This window comes from Eleutherodactylus coqui, chromosome 8 (genome assembly GCF_035609145.1).
Source record: "Eleutherodactylus coqui strain aEleCoq1 chromosome 8, aEleCoq1.hap1, whole genome shotgun sequence".
NCBI classification, from domain to species: Eukaryota; Metazoa; Chordata; class Amphibia; order Anura; family Eleutherodactylidae; genus Eleutherodactylus; species Eleutherodactylus coqui.
Window position 1 is genome coordinate 168,728,223 of NC_089844.1, and position 27,264 is coordinate 168,755,486.

General features: G+C 51.9%; 2 protein-coding genes across 7 annotated transcripts; one reads left to right on the plus strand and one right to left on the minus strand.

Annotated features, from left to right (window-relative positions):
* Positions 1-381: 381 nt before the first annotated feature.
* On the minus strand, positions 382-16,156 carry KIF22 (kinesin family member 22). 3 transcript variants are annotated; one of them, XM_066576916.1, is made up of 15 exons: positions 16,024-16,156; positions 12,195-12,243; positions 11,776-11,987; positions 9,956-10,083; positions 9,726-9,886; positions 9,441-9,650; positions 6,361-6,591; positions 5,930-6,083; positions 5,718-5,841; positions 4,404-4,572; positions 3,318-3,516; positions 3,053-3,108; positions 2,681-2,878; positions 1,166-1,225; positions 382-1,004 (listed from the first exon to the last, which is right to left on the minus strand). In XM_066576916.1, exons 3-15 carry the CDS (start codon positions 11,964-11,966, stop codon positions 975-977), a joined length of 1,911 nt encoding a protein of 636 aa, XP_066433013.1. In that variant the 5' UTR covers positions 11,967-11,987; positions 12,195-12,243; positions 16,024-16,156; the 3' UTR covers positions 382-974. The 3 variants fall into 3 exon arrangements, with proteins under 3 accessions (XP_066433013.1, XP_066433011.1, XP_066433012.1); XM_066576914.1 differs by having other exon boundaries at positions 3,270-3,516; XM_066576915.1 differs by lacking the exon at positions 12,195-12,243 and having other exon boundaries at positions 3,270-3,516; positions 16,024-16,118.
* Positions 16,157-16,286: 130 nt separating this feature from the next.
* Positions 16,287-24,547, plus strand: PAGR1 (PAXIP1 associated glutamate rich protein 1). Of its 4 annotated transcripts, none has more exons than XM_066576917.1 (4): positions 16,287-16,631; positions 20,998-21,419; positions 23,036-23,118; positions 23,657-24,547. In XM_066576917.1, exons 1-4 carry the CDS (start codon positions 16,476-16,478, stop codon positions 23,839-23,841), a joined length of 846 nt encoding a protein of 281 aa, XP_066433014.1. In that variant the 5' UTR covers positions 16,287-16,475; the 3' UTR covers positions 23,842-24,547. The 4 variants fall into 4 exon arrangements, with proteins under 4 accessions (XP_066433014.1, XP_066433016.1, XP_066433015.1 ...); XM_066576919.1 differs by having other exon boundaries at positions 16,290-16,526; XM_066576918.1 differs by having other exon boundaries at positions 16,292-16,595.
* Positions 24,548-27,264: the final 2,717 nt, after the last annotated feature.

The following is a 27,264-nucleotide window of genomic DNA, read 5'->3' on the forward strand; positions in this document are numbered from 1 at the left end:
ATTTCTCGTTTGTGAACCAGACAGGAATAGGCCATGCAATAAGTTTTTTCACGCAAACCATCAGTTAAAACTGTCAATGAGCATGTACTTCTAGGCTTATAATGGGGCTTGTACACAGCCGCACGCTGTCCCAAATACCATAGTATGCATTCAGCAGTAGACTGCAGTAGTGAAATAAGGCATTTTGTGATGAATTTGGAGAAACCGCTAGTTATTGTGTAAGCCATTTAAATTGTTCTAACCAACAGCTGAAAGTTTGTAAACCTGGCAAATAACCCTAATTTGCAGTGGGGGAGGGGTTGAATAACTGTGATTGCAGCTGCATAGGACGCAGTGCTGTCAGATCTCAGATTCTCACACTTAGTCGGAGACATTAAGAGATTGAGAATGTAAAAAGGCAGACGTTTTATTACAATACAGAGATCGGGGTTAGCAAAAACATACATAATTCACTGCCGGGACCACAGAGTAAAAACTAACATGAACTTCATCAGCCTCCGAGCGGCTCGATCTGCATGAGGATCTGGTAACGGGGCGCGTTATACACGGAGGATCCGTAGAGACCAGCAAATAACTTACATTATAATGCAACCTGCTTTAAAAGAAAATAAAAAATTCCTGCTCTACGGCCAAAACTTCCTGTACAGAGCAGATCCGTTCACTCAATGGGACGCGGGTATATACAAGAGTGGCTTCATTATATAACTGGTGCATTCACTAAACATATGGGACCCTAGAGATACATCTGTACGATGCCTCGAGTATTGTCTGGGGGCTCCTGATTACCATAAGACACCAGACAACACTCCTGCAGGCACCAGCCTCACAAGGAAGCGTGTGGGTGGGGGCATAAGAAGTTACCCAGCGCCACAGGACCTGGTGAAAGCAGAGGAAAGAGCATCAGGCGGGTGAATAAAGGTTTCATAGAATCCATGAGATGACGGCTTCTCGGTGAGAAGGGTCCTGCGGCGTCTTCAGCTTGCGGCTATACTCAGGATGTTGGCCTGTGGAGAGAGAACCATCATCATCGGACCTTTCCGCCAAACGTCGATCTAACAGGATTACGACTCCCACAGTCATTGAATCCCACTACGGCCACCAAAGAGCAACATATCATTCATATGAATACATACGGCAGTGGACACAGGGAAAACTGGAGTCGTACCTTTATAAAGGAGGCAACTTGTTTGGCGGTCATCCCCTCCATAGCGGCCAGGTCCTCCACCTGAAAGAGAGGAATCACAACTTATCCTCTGAAAAGAACAAATAGTGAAAGGTGAAGAGAGCCGCTAACCATTTTACACCATATACACTGACTGCCCCTTTATTAGAGCCGCGGCCCTCACGCGAATGGAGCGTCCCTGTATGGAAATTATTCCGAGTGCAGCATATAAATCACGTGACAACTTTTTTTGTGGATCAGTTTCACTGCAAATCCACATTAGATGTGGATTGGCATTGAAACGGATCCAGGGATCTGAGCGACTTCCAACAAGGCTGGGTCATCGGTGCTAGACTAGCCAGGGCATTTAACTACCAACCTTGTGGGGGGGGTCTCACATGTAACGGTGTTGAGATTATAAACATCCATGTAAAAACACTCAGGCCTCATGTCCACGGGCAAAAGAATTAAAATCCGCAGCGGATTTTAACTCTTCTCCTGCACGCGGATCCGCACCCCATTGGGATGCATTGACCACCCGTGGGTAGATAAATACCCGCGGATGGTCAATAAAAGGGATTTAAAAAAAACAAAATGGAGCATGAAAAAAGCTGGACCATGCTCCATTTTCGTGCGGGTCTCCCGCGGGCTTCTATTGAAGCCGTCCGGAGACCTAAAATAAGAATATACTCGCCTGCTCCGGATCTTCCCTTTGCCGAGGCGCCATCTTCTCTCCGGTGCGGCCGGATCTTTTTTCTTCAAGCCGGCGCATGCGCGGGGCACGTAACTGACGTGCCCTGCGCATCCGCCGAGCCGAAGAAAGAAGATCCGGCCGCGACGGAGAGAAGATGAAGCCGCGACGAAGGGAAGATCTGGAGCGGGCTAGAGGTGAGTTTATTCTTATTCTTATGCCTCATGTCCACGGGGCAGGAGGGACCCGCTACGGATTCTACATGGAGAATCCATAGCGGGCCTGATTTTCCCCATGGACATGAGGCCTCAGTGAAAACGGATCCTGCGGATGCAAACAGCTTGTCGCTAAAAGGGGTCAGAGGAGGAGGTCAGGAATTGTTCTAACCACCAGGTTCTGCACAGTCAAAAGACACGAAACAGAATGCTGGTGGCTCCAATTAAAGGGCCTCTTGGCAGTACCTTGAAACATAAGCTATGTTATGCTCAAAAGATAAGTGAACAGGGAGTCTCCTGCACCGTGCCCCTGCAAGTCTGACACATACACAGTGGCTCTCTTCTGAAGGCTGTGTGCACTCTCCTGTAGAGATGAATGTGGGAGCGCACACACAGAGCCATCTGAAGAGTCACACTGCTTGCAGGGACACAGTACCAAGTATAAGACATACCTCCTCAGACTGTCTGTTCCTTCACCTTTAAGCACAAATCCTGAAAACATGACCTGTTGGCGGTCCCCGAGGACTGGAGTTGACCTAGTGGAATCTATACCATGATAGCATGATCTTGCGAGTTCCCCGCTAGTACTGTGTGTGAAGGTCTACTGCTTACACTTGTGTATGGGCCGTTGACCTCCCTCCAGCCCACGATCAGCTTGGCCTTCTTGTCCCCGATCTTCTGCAGGGACTTCAGCTCTTTCACTGAGCCGTTATTGAGCAGGTTCAGGATCTTCTCTCTGCCTTTTTGCAGTAGATCTCCCCGCACGTTGATCTCCCAGCTGGGCTCGTTTTCACGGCCGGCGTGGGCTTTCTGTGGAAGAGACACGGAGGACAATGAAGACAACCCCCCAAATAAAATACTATTGAGCCGTTTCTTCACATCATCAGCTTCTAGGAACGCTGGGTAATAACCCCCAAGTCTGACTTCAGGAGTTTCAGACGCTCCCCTAAAGCAGGTGATGTGTATTAGAAGTTCTTCACTCACCCGGGTTTTCTTTTCAACTACGGGGATTCCTTCTTCTTTGGCGTTTTGGTTGAGACCTGTAAAGGGAATAAAGTAAAAAAAAAAAAATAAATAAATAAATAAAGATATATATCTATAGATCTCTATATCTATCAGCTGCGGGAGGGAAGCAAACTTGAAGTCTATGATGAGCAAAAGATATAAAGGCCCCCACAAGTCCCCAGTCACTGACCCCTACCCAGGCCCGTGCGCTCGCCCTCAGCTGTGAAGTCTCCAAGATTCTCACCCTGCAGCGGCAGGACACGGAGAACTTTCTTGGCCTTGGCAGTGGAGGTGGAGGTGGTACGATTCCGCAGGGGCGCCCGGAAAGCGCTCTCATTCACGCTGGAATCCGACAATTCGAAGGGTGAGCCGCCTGATTTCTCCACACGAGACTCCGCTGCCAGAGCCTTCTCCTCCAGCTCCTTCTGCTTCTCCTTCAGCCTCTGAGGAGGAAGAAGTTACAGTGATGCTCCATCTTTTAGGTAAGAAAGGTGCGAAATATTTAAACATATCCGTTTTAGGTCCCATTACGGCCCCTACACATTAGTCACTGACCTGCTTGTGACAGATGTACCATGGGAGCATCTACGGTGTCCGAGGACAGGCTGCGGCTTCACCGCATCTCCCAGGGTAGTCACTAGGACAATAGGCTAATGCTGTGGCCACAGGTAGCTTCCAGATGGGACTCCACACACGGGCGTTAGGCTGTATTCACCCAATTTTATACTATGACAGATCTGAAGGTGCAGATTCTCCCAAAAGGCTACATGTAGCCTTCAGTTTGTGTTGATGTGTTCAGACATGCATTTTTCACAGGTGGGGTAAAAAAAATACATAATTTGTAGCAAGTCCTATTACTGTGTTTTGTTAGGCATGAAGACAGTTCAATGGGACCTTCTTGAGTTTTTTGGTTGTTTTTTTGTGCATGTGAAAAACAGTGAATAGACTCACCAATATGCACACACACGCACGCCCCTAAAGTTTTTTCCCCCACCCAACTAAAGACACTTCTGCCCTATCCATGGGACGGAGGAAGATTGATGAGCGCATGAAGACCTTCCCGTCCCGTGGATGTGAATACAGTGGTGGTTGAGCATGCGTGGTGCCACTATTCACATGGGGCATTCGGGGGCTCTGTTCTCAGGATCGCTGAGGGTTCCAATAATCGGACCCCCTACAATCAGACATGCGTTCCCAATCCTGTACATTAGGTGATATATGTCTTCAATGAAAAAAGCCCTTTCCTTTAAGATACTCACAATACCTACAGCCAATACAGTATTACATAAGAAGCCCCCCGTAGAGCATGTTCATTCCGCCGATTCCTTACCTCGATCTCCATCTGACTCTCCTCCCACTTCTTCATCAGGGCCATGCGTTCCCGCTTGGGTGTGTTCAGTAGCGGATTTTCCATTTTTGCCTTCTCGGTCAGGATCTTATCCAGTTTGAGCAGCCTCTCCACCACCGCCGGGTCTAAGGAGGCGAGCTGCAGATTCTTGCTGTAAGAAAGCAGGATGGCACTCAGTAAGGCCTCATGTCCACGGGGAAAATCAGATCCGCTGCAGATTCTCCATGGAGAATCTGCAGCGGGTCCCTCCTGCCCCGCGGACATGAGCGCCGAAAATAACAATAAATCAGAATAAACTCACCTCCCATCCGCTCCGTTTCTTCTCTTCACCGCGGCGTCATCTTCTCTGCCTCGCGGCCGGATCTTCTTTCTTCGGCTCGGCGGAAGCGCATGATGACGTCGGTGACGTGCCCCGCGCATCGCCGGCCCGAAGCAAAATGATCCGGCCGCGACTGAGAGAAGATGGCGCCGCGGAGAAGAGAAGAAACGGAGCGGGTGAGTAAATCCCGATATTTGTCTCCCGCGGATCCGGACGGCTTCCATAGGCTTCAATAGAAGCCCGCGGGAGCCGTCCCCGCGGGAGACCCGCATGAAAATGGAGCATGGTCCGGATTTTTTCATGCTCCATTTTTTTTAAAATCCCTTTTATTGACCATCCGCGGGTATTTATCTACCCCGCGGGTGGTCAATGCATCCCTATGGGGTGCGGATCCGCGGGCAGAAGAAGAGTTAAAATCCGCTGCGGATTTTAATTCTTATTTTGCCCGTGGACATGAGCCCTAAGGCCCGGCTTACGCAGACGGACCCGATTCCACATGCAGGAGATCCGCAGTGGATTCCAGCTGTGAGCTCGGCGACCCTGTGATCTCTGTATTGCGGGTGACTGCGGCGGCTCGCCGTCATGCGCAGTAAGGTTTTTTTCCCTCTTTCTATATTTGTATTTCCCGCACTGTCGCTTAGCGAAGACGTGGGTGCCTGCGCTCCATATACATGCTTCATGGCATATGGCCTGCAGGTGGGACATCCTCCATTGACTTCAATGGAGGCCTTCTGCACGGACTCCGCAGCAAAACAGAGCATGCTGGGATTTTTCTTCCACTCGCAGAATAAATTTATATCCGTGCGTGTGAGCGAAAAAAAAATGAAAGTACATGCCTTTGAAAGGCTGCATTTTGCTGCAGAACCTTGGCGCAAGTGCTGATCGCGGATTCTGCAATTGGAGTTCGCCCGTATGAGCCCAGCCCTACCTAAGGGGTACACACGTGGCCAATACCACCCACCGACTGAGAGTCGTACCTGTCTGTGCAGTCTTTGGATGTGTTAGGAGACTCTTCCGTGGAATCCTTCCTGTTTTTCTTAAGATGCCGTGATGGAGCCGAACTCTCTACATCATCACGATGTCTCTTCAAGGTGGGCAGAACTAAGTGGGGGGAGACAAGGGGGCAAGACATGAGGCGACGCTTCTCCTAGAAGGTTTGGTATGCTGGCCCCAAGAGGTGCCCTCTCACCTGGCGCCTGGGTGGTCTCCTGGCTGAACGGCTTGTTGATGATCTGCTTGGACTTGGCAGCAAAGTTGAGGGCGGTGAGCGTGTCAAAGTAATACTTCTGTTCTGGAGCGATATTTGCGATCATAACGCTATGGGCGGAGCCACCAAGCGAATCCTGGGGAGACCAGGAACACATATTAGAAGTGTGATAACTACATCACCCTCCCAAAACTGGAGCCAAGAAACTGAGTGTCTCTGCTTGTGGTGGGAGGTGACCCTGAGGACCCCCAGCATATGTTACGCCCCATAGTGGACCTTGTAGCCTCAGGTGAGAGATTAACAGGGTCCTCTAAAAAAGGTGGATTGCCAGGGCCCCCATAACACGGAAGCAACATTAAACAGCTCCGACATTCGTGGACCCTCAGTTTAGCTTGGACAGGCCAGGCACTCACCTGTAGGAGCCGGGTCAGCTTGCTGTCTCTGTACGGGATTCTGGGGAGCCCCTGATTTAGGGCATCCACCACCTTGCTAAGAGTAAACAGGGAGGAGTTGATGGCGCCACTCTCCTTCAGGCGGATGCCCTGATTTCCGGTGCGGCGGTTGTCTTCTGAGCCCGCCAGGTCTATTAGATAAAGCTTTCCCGTCAGCTGCCGGAACGGAGAAACCTGCTGGTTTTTCTGCACCTGAAGAGGAAGAAAAGGTTTCATCTCCTGATCCTATTGTACAGGTAATCCGGCAAGAAACAAGAGTCCCACCAAGCAGATCCCGAGTGTTACAATGAAGTGCCCGTGTCGAGGACTTACCGGCATCCTTCAGGAGCAACCTCCTAGCAATGCGAGTGTCTGCAGGCGTACAAGGTGCTGGATGGTCACGAATCTGACAGCTCAGCAATCCCAAGGATACCGGACTATCACAACTTTATATCTGTGCCCAGAGTAATCCCTGCGAGTGTACGGAACCTACCAGGACAGGAATCCCCCTCTATATCACATGCCAGTGGTGCCACCTGCTGCTAGTATGTGTAAAGTGCATCGGCTGACCGCAGCCGTCACCTCGACGCGCGATAAATCACACACTAATTCTGCATCCTCATAAAAGCCATTTCTACCCACCGGGAGCGATTACTGGAAACGTCCTGCAAGTCTTCAAAACTAATGTGCCATAATCCCATTAACAGAGTGGAGCTCGCCCTCAGGGTGGCACGGACTGCGGAGCCTTTATTACAGAGCAATTCCATCCACTGCAGCAGAATGTGAACTATGAGATCAACAACCGGCGAGAGGACAGTGAAAACACACTTTGTGCACAGCGGCGAGCGGGTGGAACGCCTTTTGTGCCGGACTGTTGAGGCTGTAGGCGATCTCTTCATCTGCCCAAAGGCCATCATTTTCTGCAGCAGTTCAGAGCCACACCAGGGGCCGGGAGCGATAGGAAAGAGCACAGGTTTACAAAGACTGACGTGATTAAAAGGCGTTTTCCAGGGAAATAGGTCATCAATAGTTGATTGGCTGGGGTCCGTCGCTAAGGACCCCCGACCGATCAGCTGAGCGGGTGCATGCTGTCAGCGCCACAAATACAGAGAGGTTGGAGTGGAAGCAGCAGAAGCCTCTGCGCCGACCTTCTTATAGTGGCCGGTACTTGTAACTGCAGGCACCGCTCTCCTTGCCGTTTCAAGTGCCGGCCACTACAGAGGTCGGCGCACAGACTTCTGCTGCTTCAGCCCCGACCTCTATGTTATTGCACTGCTAACATCATGCGCCCACTCAGCTGATCGGTAAGGGTCCTGAGCAGCAGACCCCAGCCAATCAAGTATTGATGGCCTATCCTGAGGTCATATCACTGGAAAACCCCTTTAAGACTTGTGTCCTAGAATCTATGTAGGTAAGCAATGTACAGAGCTAATTCCACAGCAAAACCGTAGCGAATGTGAAATTTTGTAGCAAAATCCATGGCAGAAATCGCACCCCATGTAGCTGCATCCTCTAGGCCGGTCTCACATGATCGGATTTGAATTGCAGATTTTGAGAGTGCATGATCCGCGGTAATAAGCAGGCAATCAAATGCATTGACTTACAGTTTCGCTCACACCTGCATGTAGGGATAGTGAATTCTGTAAAGGAGAATCGCAGCATGCTCCAATCTACCATGGATTCCACACGTTTGAGCTCCATTGATCTCTATGAGCCCAGCCTAGAGGGGTGTCCTCATCTGACCGGCTGAGGAAGTCTACATAAATATTGCTAAAAATCTCTTAAAATGGAGAACTGCATTTTCTATTAACTTCTGAAAGGTCAAAAGGTTTTGATCAGTGGGGGTGCAGGTGCCGAGACCCCTGCAGCGATCATTCAAGACCTGTACCCCATTGTCTCCTCTCAGCACCTGAAGACAAACGCATAGAAGTCTATAGATGCCTGCAGACCCCTACACGGCCATCATTAGCTGCTAAGAGCAGCTGGCAAGCAATGAAGACAGCTGAAGGGGCACAGCCCTTGGATGGGCGCTGCAGTCCCCTCAGCACCTGAAAGCCCCACTGATCAAAACATGTCAAAAATTTATAAGTGCAGTTATTCTAGTTTATCTCACATTTTCTTCCCCGATTACCATAAGTGGTTTATAGAACTGCCCCCTTATGTACAGCCACGGATGGCGCACTGATGTGGTGGGCACAGCCGTTTAGTCTGTGGATGGGCTTACAGAGCAGATTGGTTGCTCATGTGTAGAAGCTCCCCGCGGGACCATCCCAAATACAGGTGAAGAGGACGGCTTCTTATCAGTCTATTCTCAGAGTGCTTCATATTACAGCCCCAGTCAGCCATGTTGGTTCTAATGCCATATTCATTCACTCAAGACTAAGGGGTCCACCACACAGTCTTGTGCACCATCCGTTTAGCATATGGACTTCTGAAGTTTGGCCTGGCCTGACCGCAGGTCTCTGGACCCGATCTCAGAACATTATACGTACATATGATGCTCCAAGTTCTGGTCTGGAGACCAGCGGTGAGGCTGGGACACACTTCAGAAGTCTGTATGCTAAACGGATGGTGCACAAGACGGCGTGGTCAGACCCTTACCACAGAAGACTGAAGCTGTCCATCATCTGATCATTCAGGGAGGCCAAATACAGACGGCCGGGTTGGATTCTGACTGCGAGATTCTCGCAGCAGAATGCGACCCTGTGCCCTTACACTGACCTCTCACTTACCTGTCCGGCATCTTCTCTCTCTGCACGTGCCAGCTGGCACAAAGCTGGCGCGCTGAAATAGGGCATGCTGCAATCCTAAGGTTGAATGCACACCGGCGAAAATTCCGCCATTGCACGCTGCCATAGGATTGCATTGGTCTATGCAATCCTATTCAGACAGCCGCGATTTTGATTGTGGATAACAAAGTCGCGTCATGTCCTATTTCAGTGCGAGACAGCCGATACATCTGCAGAGCAGAGCGGACGCCACTGCGAGAATCTCAGTCAGAATCCGACCCGGCCGTCTGCATTCAGCTGGAAGTAGTAAATAATGTGCAGCGCCTCCCTCACCTTAATGAGCAGCACGGCATGGCTGCGGCTGGAGCGGTCGTTCAGTTTGGTGCAGGCGACGGTGCGGTTCTGACTGGCAGGGATGAAATGTTCATCGAAGTCTGAGAAGGTGTTGATGGTTTTCTGTGTCACCCCTGGGATGAGGATATTGTGGTCTTTGTCTTCTCGGATCGGAAGGTCCTTGTTCTTGGGCTCCAGCAGATCCATCACCTGAGAAGCCAAGTATTAGACGCACCGCAAGGAGGCAGATCATCTGCAGCGGCTCCATGTAGGGCAGCGACCTACCTTCTCCTGATAGATCTCCACGTAGGACATGGTGATGGCATAGCTCCAGTTCTCCTCCTCAGGTTGCCCATTCGTCCCCCGAGTCATCTGCAGGAGGTCTCTAACGGCCCTTGGTATGATGCCCGGCTGATTTGGGTTCCCCAGCATGGTGTGAGTCTTACCTGGAGAGGACTACTTGTTATAAAGGGTCCACCACATATATATAAACCGAGGTACAGGGTGCTACATACCTGCTCCTGTGGGCCCATAGGCAAAGACACTGGCATTCTGCCCGACTAGTAGGTGAGGAAGAATGGCATAGACGGAGCCGGTGTAGATCTCACGCTGCGTGGCCTTGTCCCCGTAGAACGCATCAAACCTGCGGGGCAGAGAAAGGGACATAATCAGCCGCACGGGGTCACTTAAGTAACGGATGAACAGAAGACGGACATATCTGTAGTGACAACCAGTCTGTAGAAGCCGTTATGGCCGTCACCCAGTAGAGGACTCTTAACCCTTTCACAACTGCTGACCGTAAACTTACGGCAGGCGTTTGTGAAGGGTTTATGTGGCAGCGTCCGCTCTATACTCAGTGAAGGTCAGCCGTTTCTGACAGCCGCCAGTAACTGCTGCAATCCGTTAGGGCCCATTCACATTTGGGCTCAGTTATTGGTACAGAGAAACTGAATTTAAATGGATGCGTTTTTCTCTTCATTGAAATCAAAAATAGAAAACCATTTCCGTTTTTTTGTTTTTTTTTACAGGACCAAAATGTGCGGTCTGCTCCGGTAACATCAATAATCACCATATGCTGCAAAACTGACGTATGAAGTAAATCCCAATCGCGGACATAAACGTTCCACTTGTTTGAATCTGTGCGGAATGACGCGGATCATCCGTGCGGTTGATGATCGCAGATTCCACAATTCCAACTCTCTCGTGTGCGAGGCCGGTCTGAGTCCTCACAGGGGACCTAAATCTGTAAGCAGTCAAATGATCACAAATTCAAGTCCCCTGCGAGGACTAAGACTGGTCTCACATGACTACGTTGGAATTGTGGAATAGTCAACCGCACGGATGATCCGCGGCATTCCGTACGGATTCAGACAAACAATTAGAACATTACGCTCGCGATAAAAAAAAACAAAAAAAAACCTGCAATTTTGCGGATACCAAGGAAGCTGTCCCAGCCGCAGCCCTTCTGCAATTTACATTGTGGGAAGGTTGCGGACTCCATGCCATCGCCTAGCGACAGTGCAGGGAAAAAAAGGAAAAACAATTCTGTGCTGCGTATGTACAAAAAAGCTAACAGTCAGGCTGGGTTCACACGGGGCGGATTTGCTGCGGTTTTGCCGCAGAATAAATGCTTCTGCGGCAAAACCGCTTCAAAGGTTAATTTTGGCTTGAAGATTTCCCCGCAGCGCTTTTTTCCATTTTGCAGCGTATTTTGGTGCGGTTTTGGCTGCGTCCATAGAGGTCTATGGACAAAAGAGCGCTGCAGAAAAGACCAAAGAATGGACATGCTGCATCTTTGAAAGTCGCGCCGCAGTCGCATTTCCGCACTGCGGCTGTGCGGAAAAAAATCCACCCTGTGAGAACAGCTCTTTGGCAAATCTCATTTGTGCTGCATTGCACTGCAAACGCAGCGGTTTTACCGCAGTGCGGATATGCAACGGCAATCCGTGGCAAAACCGCAGCAAATCTGCCCTGTGTGAACGCAGCCTAAGAAAGAAAGAAACAAAAAAAAACCCCCACAGATTTGGCGTTGCCTTCTATGTAAAAGCCCAAACTAATAAAATATCACAATATTTATTCAGCATAGCAGAGGCTGTAAAAAGACAAAAAAAAAGCCAGAATTGCGCGGTTTTATTTTGCTCTCCTGGTTTCCAAAGGATTGGATTAAAAAGTTATTTTTTACCATGACCGCAAATCACATAAGAACTCCGCAGCTGTGAATGAACTCATGGAAACCGATGGGCTCTAGTCGTTGCGTATTCACACTGGTGTGAATGAGCCCCAAGACTGGTGTATAAGTGCAGCGCTGGCTCCCCGCCGCCCAGTGGCCACTTACTGGTACTGCATGGTCTCCAGCTGGTTCCTCCAGTTGACGATCTCCAGTGACTGGGAGTCCAGGCCCCGCACACAAGTCTTGTCCTCATCCTTCTCCATGTACGGCCGTAGGCGCACGGACACCCGCACACGGGAGGGCGAGGGTCTCTTACTGCCCCCGTGGCTCTCCATGATGCTCACCCGCATCGCCATGATTAGTCAGGAAGCTGCAACCTGGAAGACAAATAACCACAGCGTCAGATAAGACCTGCAGGAGGCGCCACAAGCCCACTGAGGATATGTTATGCACAAGGGGCCGGGGAAAGACCTGCGGGTACACAGCTGGACAGAACACCCCCAACCCAACCATGGCATTGCTAGTGGATGATCCTTGCACCCCGTAGGTACAGGCCCAGGTGTACCAGACCCCCATCTGCTCACCTGTGGAGGGCACACGTGGTCCTCACTGCTGCCCGGATCTAATAGTCACCTGGAAAACAGGAAGAACTGTCATAGGCACAAGACTGACCCACAAATGTTCACTGCAGAAAGCATGGGCCCTCACCGGAGCATGCTGGGAGTTGTGGTTCAGCTGATTGGAGGACACCTCTCTAACAAATACATATGACACCATTACAAGCTTAACATTATATGCTCATAGGGCCAGGGAGTGTTGTCAGGGGGGCACAGTCTATTGCTTCAAGGAGCGAGACTTAAGTTCAGATTACGCCTTAAAGAGAGTAAGACACTCTGGGAGGGTTAACAGTAAGGATTTATTCAACCTAAACGATAACCAAGCCCAGCGGTGAGCAGAGGTACAAATACTTATCACCCTTAGTGACCGCACAGACGCGTTTTTACATCCTGGGTTTATGGGCTTCAATCCCCAGGGCCGTAACACACGCTCGCCTTGGGAATTAAAGCTATGGAGGCCGTGGTCATGACCGCTCCATGCAATCGGAGGTAGCAGGTAGCCTGGAGCTGTCATGGGGGCCCAGTGAGCGACCCCCCGGTCACCGTTACCCGATGGATAACAGCGATCGCATAACAGTAAATGAAAGAATCGGATCCACGAAGGGAGCTGAAACTACTCACCTCCATCCTCCGCAATCTCCCGGTCCTGCCAGGACCTGATGCCGTCTTCTGCCCATGCATGTCAGGCACATGTGCAGATGGCTGGAGAGGCCAGCAAATTTAAAGTCTCCCTGCTCCCAGCTGTCAAAGATAGCCGAGTGCAGGGAGATGTCACCGGGGGGCGCTGTACGCGGTTCCTGGTCATGTGATCACCGTTAGCCAATGGATAATGCTGATCATGTCAAGTTCAAAAAAAAGAAAAAAAACATTCTAGTTCTCTCTCCCCTTGCAGATCGTATCCGTGAGGGGAGATGAAGTTACATAACTAAGGTCCCCGGGGTTTGTGCCCCGATGGGATCTTTATCCAGCTTCTGTGCATGCGTCCTTCAGCAAAACAGAGGACGTATGCGCAAAAGTCAAGGACTGCCTGATAGTGGCGAACATGTAAAAGGTAAAAAAAAAAGGTTGAAGTTTTATCTCCCCCAACGACTGAATCAGTGAGATGAAACCCCTTACCGGAGGCCGCTGCATGTAAACCCTGAAGCAATCCTTTCCCGGATTCTGCACATGCGCCCGCCTGCAATATGCTGGACACGTGCGCAGGAGGCGGGGAGCCCAGGAAATGTAAGAGCTCCTTACTCCCAGCGACCAACAGTCGCCGAGAGCCTGGAGCAGTGACGGGTGGCCTCGTTGAGCGGTCCCCGGTCACGTGATAAAGGTAGCGATCTACCTTAGGCCGGTCTCACATGACCGGATAGGAATTACGGATTCCGCATGCATCTGATCCGCGGTAATACGCAGATCAATCGCATTGGATTACACAATTCCGCTCACATTAGCGGGTTGGAATTGTGTAATCCACTCGCAGAAAAGAGAACGCAGCAGGTTCTATTTTACCGCAGGTAAGCTGTGACATAGAGCCCATTGGGCCCGCCTCGGGCTCACCGGAGGGCAAGACGGCCCGCCTCGGGCTCACCGGAGGGCAAGACGGCCCGCCTCGGGCTCACCGGAGGGCAAGACGGCCCGCCTCGGGCTCACCGGAGGGCAAGACGGCCCGCCTCGGGCTCACCGGAGGGCAAGACGGCCCGCCTCGGGCTCACCGGAGGGCAAGACGGCCCGCCTCGGGCTCACCGGAGGGCAAGACGGCCCGCCTCGGGCTCACCGGAGGGCAAGACGGCCCGCCTCGGGCTCACCGGAGGGCAAGACGGCCCGCCTCGGGCTCACCAATTTTGGCCATGTAAGGCGAGCAGAGGCACTAGAAACATCTACAATGCTTGGACAGATCAGCGGCCAAAGAGCACGATGACTGATACTGTCAGAGCCGATACTGACATAGATATCACAACTGAAAGCAGTGCAAAACCGAAAACAGAGGGAGCCTTTAAGGTGGTGAACGACTAACAACAAATTTGTACGTCTCCTAGGGGTTTTTTTTTTTTACTAAAGTTTTTGCAATGTGCTTCCAGAATAAAGTGAACAGATGGAAATATATATGTATCTCATCATGAGTGTGATCAGTATGTTTGCTCATATTTGACATATTGCAGTTGACAGTGTGAAAAAGAAATAGGACTTATTTCAAAATGTTCCCAATTTTGGCACTTTTAGTAAATAGACAAAATCTACCTGTCTATTTGCACCTCTGTGAAGGCAGCACCCAGCTTTCAGACAAGTTACATTTTTATTATTTAGTTCTGGATGCCCCCAACGAGTTCTAGAGTTCCCAATTAATAGTTCTAGCGAATTAGGCAAAAAAAATCACCAAATGTATCTCTGGGGGCTAACGTCCAAAAATGAGATTACTAAATCAGCGAGAACTTTGTACATATGGGGATTAGAGCTTCGAGCAAGAAGAGTTTCTTCAGAACTAAAAATCGACGGATTTCCTAAAAAATTATTTACACATAATTACACTTTATAATAAAATTAGTTATTATGTGTAAATTATTTTTTGGGAAATCCCGCGACTTTATAAGAGTTCTGAAGAAAGCTCTTAATGCTCGAAGCTCTAATCCCCATATGTACAAAGTTCTCGCTGATTTAGTAATATCATTTTTGGAAGTTAGCCCCCAGAGATACATTTGGTGATTTTTTTGCCTAATTCGCTAGAAATATTTTTAAAATTAATGGGGAACTCTAGAACTCGTTGGGGGCAGCCAGAACTAAATAATAAAAATGGAACTTGTTTGAAAGCTGGGTGCTGCCTTCACAGAGGTCCTCCGGCCGGCTGCACACAAGCGGGTCAGATTGGCAGCGGCCTCCTCCCTGTGCCGGCGGTGACCCCGGTGTGCAGCGGCCTCCTCCCTGTGCCGGCGGTGACCCCGGTGTGCAGCGGCCTCCTCCCTGTGCCGGCGGTGACCCCGGTGTGCAGCGGCCTCCTCCCTGTGCCGGCGGTGACCCCGGTGTGCAGCGGCCTCCTCCCTGTGCCGGCGGTGACCCCGGTGTGCAGCGGCCTCCTCCCTGTGCCGGCGGTGACCCCGGTGTGCAGCGGCCTCCTCCCTGTGCCGGCGGTGACCCCGGTGTGCAGCGGCCTCCTCCCTGTGCCGGCGGTGACCCCGGTGTGCAGCGGCCTCCTCCCTGTGCCGGCGGTGACCCCGGTGTGCAGTGGCCCCCTCCCTGTGCCGGCGCTGACCCGGCATGCCCGTCAGCTGTGTGTGCAGTGGCCCCCTGTGCTGCGGATGAGCCGGCCGTCACAGTACAGGTTCTCCCGCACCGTTGCTAGGCGATGACGCAGATCCCGGGACCCTCTGCCGAGCTCATTGCGGGGGGCCGCAGGACGGACGGACTCCACAGAAGCCGTCCGCACGGATCCCGCACTAATAGGACACACTGCGATTTCCCCCGCAAACAGAAAAACGCAAATCAGTTTCCGCTGGTGGGAAAAGGGCTCTGCAGAGCGCTGCGGGCAGTGTTTTCTGCAGACACTACAGACCCCCGGGGGCAGCGGCAGAACCATACGGTAGTACAATATGTGGTGAACGACGTCAGAATCACCAGGAGCCCCAAAACCTGAGCGGAGCTATCTGCTAAAGTGACACAATTTGGGCCCGTCACTAAGGGGTTAACACTCTCACAGGGCCAGGCAGGGTTGTCAGGGGGCCACAGTCTAACAGGAGGGGTGGTTTTCTACTCTCTCCCTGCAGAGAAGCATTACAAGTTGGTTCCCACAGACCTCCCCTGCCCAGCGGCCACCTACCTCTCCGCACTTGGTCTCAGGCCTCAGCTGCCCCGGTGAACCATCAGTTACTCGCTCTTTACTTCGTATTTGGCGGCCTCCTTCATGAACGGCCAATGAGAAGGCGAGCAGCGTGTCACGTGGGCTCAAATCCTGTGACCAGCGAGAGGCTTGGAACGCAAACCAATCCTCATTGGCCAGTTCAAAAAAGCGAAGACGTCGCCGCACGCCGTCGTCACGTGACTGGGGCGCAGCGGCCATATTTACTGCGGGCAGTCTTCGGCGGGCTAGAATTACGTGTCCTGGTCCTGACTAGTAAACGCCTTCTCCCACAAGCAGTTCTCTCCTGAAATGCCACCGAATACGCGGAGAAAGTCACTGAAATCCGAAATGTCCCCCCACTGCCATCGAAAGAAAGATGGCCGCCAGAGACTGGAACCTAGCACAGCGCCACCGTGTGCCGGCAGCGGAACATGACAGGTGGAGGGGGAAGACGGGATGTGACGTCACGTGGTCCTGGCGGGGTAAACAGAGCTGACACAAGATGGCGGCCTCCTCCCAGTGAGCGGTGGGGATCAGTGCCGGGAGAGAAGGTGAGAGGATCCTTCAGGAGGGCACAGGAGCCGCTGGTATGGCGGCGGTGACGTCACTACCAGCTCGTTATAACCTGCAGGAGAGCATTATACCGGTGTGCGGCCGCCGTGACGTCACTACCAGCTCGTTATAACCTGCAGGAGAGCATTATAGCCTGTGTACGGCCGCGGTGACGTCACTACCAGCTGGTTATAACCCTCAGGAGAGCATTATAGCCTGTGTACGGCCGCGGTGACGTCACTACCAGCTGGTTATAACCCTCAGGAGAGCATTATACCGGTGTGCGGCTGCGGTGACGTCACTACCAGCTCGTTATAACCTGCAGGAGAGCATTGTCACCGCGGCCGCACACCGCTATAATGCTCTCCTGCAGGTTATAATGAGCTGGTAGTGACGTCACCGCGGCCGCACATCGGTATGTCACTACCAGCTCGTTATAACCTACAGGGCAGCATTATACCGGTGTGCGGCCTGCAGTACTGGTATGTAAGCGCCTGCACCATAGACCGCAGTACTGGTATGTAAGCGCCTGCACCATAGACCGCAGTACTGGTATGTAATCGCTTCCACCATAGACCGCAGTACTGGTATGTAATCGCCTGCACCATAGACCGCAGTACTGGTATGTAATCGCTTCCACCATAGACCGCAGTACTGGTATGTAATCGCTTCCACCATAGACCGCAGTACTGGTATGTAATCGCCTGCACCATAGACCGCAGTACTGGTATGTAATCGCCTGCACCATAGACCGCAGTACTGGTATGTAATCGCCTGCACCATAGACCGCAGTACTGGTATGTAAGCGCCTGCACCATAGACCGCAGTACTGGTATGTAATCGCTTCCACCATAGACCGCAGTACTGGTATGTAATCGCCTGCACCATAGACCGCAGTACTGGTATGTAATCGCCTGCACCATAGACCGCAGTACTGGTATGTAAGCGCTTCCACCATAGACCGCAGTACTGGTATGTAAGCGCCTGCACCATAGATCGCAGTACTGGTATGTAAGCGCCTGCACCATAGACCGCAGTACTGGTATGTAATCGCTTCCACCATAGACCGCAGTACTGGTATGTAATCGCCTGCACCATAGACCGCAGTACTGGTATGTAATCGCCTGCACCATAGACCGCAGTACTGGTATGTAAGCGCTTCCACCATAGACCGCAGTACTGGTATGTAATCGCCTGCACCATAGACCGCAGTACTGGTATGTAATCGCCTGCACCATAGATCGCAGTACTGGTATGTAATCGCCTGCACCATAGACCGCAGTACTGGTATGTAATCGCCTGCACCATAGACCGCAGTACTGGTATGTAATCGCCTGCACCATAGACCGCAGTACTGGTATGTAATCGCCTGCACCATAGACCGCAGTACTGGTATGTAATCGCCTGCACCATAGATCGCAGTACTGGTATGTAATCGCCTGCACCATAGATCGCAGTACTGGTATGTAATCGCCTGCACCATAGATCGCAGTACTGGTATGTAAGCGCTTCCACCATAGACCGCAGTACTGGTATGTAAGCGCCTGCACCATAGACCGCAGTACTGGTATGTAAGCGCCTGCACCATAGACCGCAGTACTGGTATGTAAGCGCCTGCACCATAGACCGCAGTACTGGTTTGTAATCGCTTCCACCATAGACCGCAGTACTGGTATGTAATCGCTTCCACCATAGACCGCAGTACTGGTATGTAAGCGCCTGCACCATAGACCGCAGTACTGGTATGTAATCGCTTCCACCATAGACCGCAGTACTGGTATGTAATCGCCTGCACCATAGACCGCAGTACTGGTATGTAATCGCTTCCACCATAGACCGCAGTACTGGTATGTAATCGCCTGCACCATAGACCGCAGTACTGGTATGTAATCGCTTCCACCATAGACCGCAGTACTGGTATGTAATCGCTTCCACCATAGACCGCAGTACTGGTATGTAATCGCCTGCACCATAGACCGCAGTACTGGTATGTAATCGCCTGCACCATAGATCGCAGTACTGGTATGTAATCGCCTGCACCATAGACCGCAGTACTGGTATGTAATCGCCTGCACCATAGATCGCAGTACTGGTATGTAATCACCTGCACCATAGACCGCAGTACTGGTATGTAATCGCTTCCACCATAGACCGCAGTACTGGTATGTAAGCGCCTGCACCATAGACCGCAGTACTGGTATGTAATCGCTTCCACCATAGACCGCAGTACTGGTATGTAATCGCTTCCACCATAGACCGCAGTACTGGTATGTAATCGCTTCCACCATAGACCGCAGTACTGGTATGTAATCGCCTGCACCATAGACCGCAGTACTGGTATGTAAGCGCTTCCACCATAGACCGCAGTACTGGTATGTAATCGCCTGCACCATAGATCGCAGTACTGGTATGTAATCGCCTGCACCATAGACCGCAGTACTGGTATGTAATCGCCTGCACCATAGATCGCAGTACTGGTATGTAATCACCTGCACCATAGACCGCAGTACTGGTATGTAATCGCTTCCACCATAGACCGCAGTACTGGTATGTAAGCGCCTGCACCATAGACCGCAGTACTGGTATGTAATCGCTTCCACCATAGACCGCAGTACTGGTATGTAATCGCTTCCACCATAGACCGCAGTACTGGTATGTAATCGCTTCCACCATAGACCGCAGTACTGGTATGTAAGCGCCTGCACCATAGACCGCAGTACTGGTATGTAATCGCTTCCACCATAGACCGCAGTACTGGTATGTAATCGCCTGCACCATAGACCGCAGTACTGGTATGTAAGCGCTTCCACCATAGACCGCAGTACTGGTATGTAATCGCCTGCACCATAGATCGCAGTACTGGTATGTAATCGCCTGCACCATAGATCGCAGTACTGGTATGTAATCGCCTGCACCATAGACCGCAGTACTGGTATGTAATCGCTTCCACCATAGACCGCAGTACTGGTATGTAATCGCTTCCACCATAGACCGCAGTACTGGTATGTAATCGCTTCCACCATAGATCGCAGTACTGGTATGTAATCGCTTCCACCATAGACCGCAGTACTGGTATGTAATCGCTTCCACCATAGACCGCAGTACTGGTATGTAATCGCTTCCACCATAGACCGCAGTACTGGTATGTAATCGCCTGCACCATAGACCGCAGTACTGGTATGTAAGCGCTTCCACCATAGACCGCAGTACTGGTATGTAATCGCCTGCACCATAGATCGCAGTACTGGTATGTAATCGCCTGCACCATAGATCGCAGTACTGGTATGTAATCGCCTGCACCATAGATCGCAGTACTGGTATGTAATCGCCTGCACCATAGACCGCAGTACTGGTATGTAATCGCCTGCACCATAGACCGCAGTACTGGTATGTAATCGCCTGCACCATAGACCGCAGTACTGGTATGTAATCGCTTCCACCATAGACCGCAGTACTGGTATGTAATCGCCTGCACCATAGACCGCAGTACTGGTATGTAAGCGCCTGCACCATAGACCGCAGTACTGGTATGTAAGCGCCTGCACCATAGACCGCAGTACTGGTATGTAATCGCCTGCACCATAGACCGCAGTACTGGTATGTAATCACCTGCACCATAGACCGCAGTACTGGTATGTAATCGCCTGCACCATAGATCGCAGTACTGGTATGTAATCGCCTGCACCATAGACCGCAGTACTGGTATGTAATCGCCTGCACCATAGACCGCAGTACTGGTATGTAATCGCCTGCACCATAGACCGCAGTACTGGTATGTAATCGCTTCCACCATAGACCGCAGTACTGGTATGTAATCGCCTGCACCATAGACCGCAGTACTGGTATGTAAGCGCCTGCACCATAGACCGCAGTACTGGTATGTAATCGCCTGCACCATAGACCGCAGTACTGGTATGTAATCGCCTGCACCATAGACCGCAGTACTGGTATGTAATCGCCTGCACCATAGACCGCAGTACTGGTATGTAATCGCCTGCACCATAGACCGCAGTACTGGTATTACAGTGTAGGGTGTTTGCACAACATGGCTGCACTGCGGGGCTTCAGAAGACTCGCGGCCACCATGACACCTTGCAGTCTCGTTACAGAGGGGCCATCCAGGACCCCCTGAAGGGACAGTCGGGACGTTGAAATGACACAATTGTCAGCAGCATTTAAAGAGTTAACAGCCTCGGCCGCTGTGCACTCCGATGGTGGCTGTCGCAGGTATGTGCCAGCGGCTAGAGACAGCTGACGGAAACCTTGTATGAAGCGAGCTCGGCTGCCAAGCCTGCGCCATGTTAGCGCAGCTGGGGCATGAGGGTTAATCTGTAAGTGGCGGAGGCCCGGGGATGGCGGAGGCCGCGGTATTAACGGATATTATCCCCTTCCCATATGTAGATGCAGGAAGCGGCGGAGGACGGCGAGGAGAAGGTGACGTCCGGCATGGAGTCGCTGGCCGTGAAGGAAGGAGAAGAGGAGGAGGAGGAAGAGGAGGCACGGGAGACGGAGGAGGAGCAGAAGGAAGACGACGGGGAGAAGGGAGACGAGGAGGAGGGTGAAGGAGAGCGGCGGAGGCCGGAGGAGGAGGACGAGGAGGAGGAGGACTGGTGCATTCCGTGTAGCGATGACGACCTGGACGAGACGGACGGCTGGATGCCGGCGCCGGAGGAGATAAAGCGCCTGTACGAGCTGATCGCCGCCGAGAGACTGCTGCCCCTGCAGGTGGACATCCTGCTGCGCCGGCCGCCCACCCCCGAGCCGGACCCCCTGGATGAGGAGTCCGACCAGGAGCAGGAGGAAGAGGAGGAGGAGGAAGAGATGTGAGGAAAACGCCTTACACTGCATGCTTTTACTCCCGAGATCTCTGCTTGCTGTCAGTGAATGGGGCATCACAGCGATCCTCTGAGATAACGGCACACATCTCACTCCTGTCCTGGTGGTTTGCAGGTAACCGGCGCAGAGCAGCTGTAACAAACCCTCAGCCGTGTGAACACCACCTACATTCAGTGTTCTCATTCACTGACAGCAAGCAGAAATCCTACCTGGTCATTGGCCTTTTAATTACGCAGGAAGTACATCAGGAGCCGGCGCTGCCTCTTATAGCTGTCACCCGCCGTCAACAGCCGCCCTTGCTAGGTGCTGTTCGGTTGCCGTGACAACCGGGGGTCTTCTGAAAGCCCCCAGCGCTGCCATTGCAGACGGCTACCAAGCCATTCCTGTGACCTGATAGAATGCCTGTCAGCTGGCAGTGTAATGTAATACCAGGGTACTGCACTGTACTGGATGAGGGAGCAGACCTTCGCAGGTTCAAGCCCTCTATGGGGACTAAAAAATGGGAAAATGATTAAAAAAACAGAAAAAACCTTTCTTTTTATTTTTTCTAATAATTAGTAATAAAAGTAAAAAAAAAAAACCCTTTACTATATTTATAATTTAAAAAATGTAAACCATGAAAACCACATATTGGCGATTTATCTCCGTCCGATCCATCAGGGTAACGCATTATTTACCCGCAAGGCGAACGGCATCCGGAAAAATAGGACTCCTCCTGCGCCAGACGTGCGCTTTCTTTGTTCACCCCCGTCTTTAAGGAAAAAATCTAATAAAAATTGTTGAAAAAGCTGTAAATACTCCAAAATGGCACCAATCCAATCTGCGAGCCGCGCAAAACTACGGCGGCGGAAAAACAAAACCACGATGGCGGCAGAAAATAATTCAATTTTCTTCCGAAGATCTTCTGGTTTTTTTTTTGTTTTGTTTTTTTTAGTAAAGTAAAAAAAAAAAGACTATAAATGTGGCGCAGTCATCGCGCCCGCAGAATACGGTTATGTCGCAGTGCGGACGCCATACAGAGAGGACCGCCTCTCCCACAGATGGCGAAATTGCGCTTTTATTCCCATTTTCCTCCACTTAGAACTTTTTAAAGGTTTTGCAGCACATTATATGGCGCCACTGAAAAATACAACTCGTCCCGCAGAAAAGCAATCCGCAGACGGCGGCGATTTATAGGTATAAGGGGGGGCGGGGCAAATGGGAATAGAAGGGCTGGTAATTGAGGGGTTAAAGGGGTGACCCGAGGGGAAGTCCTCACCCAGCCCCGCGGTATCAGACCTCCTCTCCAGCCCCCTTCCCACATAACACGTGGCTCTTCTGTTGCCTGTGACATCATCACAAGGGGCGGGCTTAGTTATGGCAACCAGCCGAACAGCCCGCCCCTGTGATGACATCATGGCGACAGAATTACCATATTGTGGCGGCGCAGCCGGTGTGACTCTAGTCTGACACTGCTGCGGAATCTCTTACATGACAATCTCAGAGTTAGGTTTTCTTGGCTGTGGCGTTGGAGCGGAGCGCTGCTCCGGAGAGATCCTGACCGTCGTTGTTGTCCACTGGTGTCGGCCTCCTCTCATATGTCTGATGTTTGTTTCGCCCGCAGGCCTCCGGTCCCCACAGAGTTTGACTTTGACGATGAACCTGTCACTCCGAAAAACTCCTTAATTGACAGACGGCGAACGCCTGGTAAGTGACAAGGGGGTGGAGCCATGTAAGTGACATGGGGCAGATCCATCAGCAGATTACAGGCTGCCCGCAGATCCCCCGATCTACTAACGGACGGGATCCGCCTCACCAGCGGCGGCAGAAGTCCCCGGCTGTACGCCCGTCTGCCCGCGGACTCGGGGCCCCAGCGGGGAAATGAATACCATTTCCGTGTGACAAGTGACGTTCCCGTTGTCAGCAGCGGGGGGCGTAACTTGTCACATGTCAGAGGCATTGATCGGTGGGGGTCCGGGTGATGAGACCCTCTGATCGCTGCAGCACTCGCCTAGCGCCGTGCCTCTTCCCTGTAGGTGACGGGTTTCATCCCACCTCCTTCTCTATTGGCCATAGCAACTGATTGCCTAGCCATAGATCAGAGCTGCAGTGTAAAGCAGGCGGATGTATAGAGCCTCTGAGGGGGGATTTCACACCAAAATGGCCATGAGTGAGCGGAGGACTATATTGGGGGCCTGATGGGACCTCTACCCATATGTTTAACTCTTTGTGTCCCGCTCATCAGGGAGCTCGGGCCGCAGCCAGAAGAGAGAGGCGCGGCTGGACAAGGTCCTCTCCGACATGAAGCGCCACAAGAAGATCGAGGAGCAGATCCTGAAGACCGGACGCGACCTGTTCGACATGGACCCGGACTCCGTGCCCACCCCGAAACGCTCGTCCGCCATCTTCCCCCGACAGAGGAAGTACTGACGTCAGCAGCAGTCCTATTGTAACTGCATCAGGAATGACCAGCGCCCCCTGCAGCTGAACTCTGACTAGTGGTGACTGGGTATACAGCGCCACACGCTGGACATGTACCTGTACTGCAGATATCTACTGGTCGCTCACACACTGAGGAGCCAGCAGGGGGCGGCACGCAGGGCTGGCGCTATTAGCTGTTCACACGTGTTTCTTCCAATATGGCACCAACCATGTGAGACGGTGACAGCGGCATACCTGGGACTTGTAGTGCCTGCGCTGCCGGAAGTGTCCTGCGCCCCTCCGCTGTAAATAAAGGACCTTTTATCTCCCCACGTCTGTGTGCGGTGGTCTCCGGCGGTCAGTCACCCCCTGTCCCGCCCCGTACGTCGGACTTCCAATTGTCCAAGAAGTGGGCGGAGCCTCCTGCGGGCCGCCGGATTTACTGTAACTTACACCGGAAGCCGGTGGGAATTATAGCGCAAATCTACCGCAACTTGTAGCCACCGTAGATGTGATGTTTTGGCGCACGGAATGTCAATACATATATGAGGCGCGGCCCCCGTAATACACGTGGCGCCCTCCGGTGGGCTCATCACTAAGAGCGGCGTATGTAATGCTAGTCTTACAGCCCCACTAACTGCTTCACATCGGGGGGCCACAGGGAAAATGGCAGGTTTTTTTCTTGCAGCGGTGTAAATAAAGTGCGCCAAATTTATTAACCCCTCATGGACTGGGTTGATTTTCTCCTAAAGGACCAGACACTTTTTAGGGATTTTACCCATCTGGCGGTTTTACTGCCCTGTCTGTTTTATGTATAATACGTGGGGTTCTGGTTACGGGGCGCACGCAGCGTCGGCTTTGGGGGTCATTCACATGGGCTATTTCTACTGTAGCTGGGGCATCCATAAGAGCTCCAGTTACAGGGAAAACATCCCCTGTAGTGACAGTAGTCACTGGCAGAGCTGACCAGGGTCTGCTGTAACGGGGGCACCAGTGGTCATGTGACCGCCGGCTCACAGTGGAAGAAACGCTTTCTAGTACCCAGCGCTCATTGGTCGCTATGTACCCGGGAAAGGAAAATGTAGAAGCCGTTAAACGCTTCTCCCTTCTCCTCCGGGTCCTCGGCCAGCCCTGCTCCAGCTAGATTGCCGCAGCAGACGCTTTAATCCAGGACCAAGCGGCGTATATTTACCGCTCTTGTTCCTTAAGAGGTGCAGGTTTCCATCCTGCCAGCTGGATTCCGTTACAGTAAGGCTGGCGGTCCACGGACGATTTGCCATAGCACGGTCCGCGGCGATAAATCGCACGCATGACACGCTTTCCGTAAGATAACCATGGAAAGCGCAGCCCAATATACACGAGCGGAAAATCCCTCGCGTCTACAAACCGCGACATGCTGCGATGAACCTGTCCTTAAGATAGGTTCATCATGGTGACACTAGTGCTCCCCCCGCGGTGGGATATCGCTCCCGTTATTCCGTCCCACCCGTGGACACGCAGCCTAACTGGGATGGGGCCTGCCAGGCCACACCCACTTCTACAAAAAGTTGAGTGGGCTGCAAAAAGGTGAAAAAGTTTTTGTACGAGTGCGCCGTGTAAACGCGGTGTTTTTAATTTGGCGCCTGTCGCTCAGTACGTTGCCCGCAGTGTCACTGAGGCCGTCGTCTCGCGGGGCGGAATCGCTGCAGTGAAATCTGCCGAGTCTACTGATATCAGCGGGTCCTATAATCTGTGCCGAGTCTACCGATATCAGCGGGTCCTATAATCTGGGCCGAGTCTACCGATATCAGCGGGTCCTATAATCTGGGCCGAGTCTACCGATATCAGCGGGTCCTATAATCTGGGCCGAGTCTACCGATATCAGCGGGTCCTATAATCTGGGCCGAGTCTACCGATATCAGCGGGTCCTATAATCTGGGCCGAGTCTACCGATATCAGCGGGTCCTATAATCTGGGCCGAGTCTACCGATATCAGCGGGTCCTATAATCTGGGCCGAGTCTACCGATATCAGCGGGTCCTATAATCTGGGCCGAGTCTACCGATATCAGCGGGTCCTATAATCTGGGCCGAGTCTACTGATATCAGTGGGTCCTATAATCTGTGTATCGCATTCGTAAATCTGCGCACAGATATGTTGGTGTGATGGCTGCCGGGCTTTCGTAGGGTGTGTCAGGGGCTCATTCACGAGACTATGGCGCATGGGTTTTGCCACGTGATGCGCACTGAACTCACAAACATGAAATATTATTGTGAATGAGCATTTTTTCCTTTGCGGCGTCTTATATTTGCGCGTTCCGTCGCAGCGCCTCACATTGTTTTCAGTGGATCCTTGGATGAAGTCGCAGGCCGTGCGCTGTACGTGCGATGTGTCCCCACTGCAGACTGCGGCACGCGGCTGCCTTCTTGTCACACGTGGCGATGCGTATTTTAAGCAAAAGCACGTTGCCATGCAATGATAATTGCGTGTTCACAAGCGTGACATCAGACTGAAGTGTGTCTGATATCGCACTGGCCCCCCGTGAATGTGGCCTGGGGGGGGGGGTCACACCTCGCTGATTGGCTGCGGATTGCGGTGCTGCTCTGCAGCAGATCTCACTTTCATTTGGCTTCGTTTTGTGAGGGTGAAATGTGCTGCAGAGCGCCGTGTGACCGCACCCTGCGGTATTACCCAGCATCCTCGCTGCTCCATGTAACAGCACTTTTTGGGGTTCACTGGTTTGGCCCCCGTTTCCTTCGCTCTGCTGATTGCTGGATCACTGTGGCTCTCTGTAGACCGCGGTGGGCTGTATTGGGGGGCTGCAGGGGGTCGTCTGGGAGAAGCTGTGTTTCGGCCTCAGGTTAGCCGCCCTCTCCGTAAGGCCTCTTACCCACTTGTGGCTTTTTTAATGCGGTTGTCAATGGGACTTTCTAACATTTAATATGCATCGCGCAAAAACCGTAAAAGCACAAACTTGCGATGCGTTCTAACATTAGAAAGTCCCGTTGACGACCGTGTTAAGATATCTCAGCGTGAAAAAAAACACAAGTGTGTAAGAGCCCTAAAGAAAAATAAAGGGGCCGGACCGCCGCAGCCGGTTGTGGATCTGGACATGTGAATGAGCCCTAAAGCAGACAAGTGATTAGATTATAGGCGCAGTACTGCAGGATGCCACAGGGTGGCAGCAGAGAGCCGCCTGCGATTAGCTGACATCCGATAGTAAATGAGTCACCATAAAATCCCCCTCTGTACAAGAAGGTGAAGAGGAAATCCGGTAACTGGGGGCGAAGAGGGTGAGTGCAGCCGCCCAATACTGGGTCACTGCTCAGATACGGGGTACCCAATATGTATATACACAGTACTTATTACATGATGGGGGCAAAGTGCTCAGAGACACGACAGGATTAGATACAGCAGCTCAGCAGACAGTATCACACAGGACAGGATTAGATAC

Excerpts from the sequence above, each read along its gene's own strand:
- KIF22 (XM_066576914.1), bottom strand. The coding sequence starts at position 11,966 with ATGGCGATGCGGGTGAGCATCATGGAGAGCCACGGGGGCAGTAAGAGA. Across the intron at positions 4,573-5,717 it reads TCCAAAGACTGCACAGACAG|CAAGAATCTGCAGCTCGCCT; the intron begins GTACGACTCTCA and ends GCTTTCTTACAG. Across the intron at positions 1,226-2,680 it reads TCAACGGCCCATACACAAGT|GTGGAGGACCTGGCCGCTAT; the intron begins GTAAGCAGTAGA and ends CCTCTCTTTCAG.
- PAGR1 (XM_066576917.1), top strand. The coding sequence starts at position 16,476 with ATGACAGGTGGAGGGGGAAGACGGGATGTGACGTCACGTGGTCCTGGC. Across the intron at positions 21,420-23,035 it reads GAGGAGGAGGAGGAAGAGAT|GCCTCCGGTCCCCACAGAGT; the intron begins GTGAGGAAAACG and ends TTTCGCCCGCAG. Across the intron at positions 23,119-23,656 it reads TGACAGACGGCGAACGCCTG|GGAGCTCGGGCCGCAGCCAG; the intron begins GTAAGTGACAAG and ends CCCGCTCATCAG.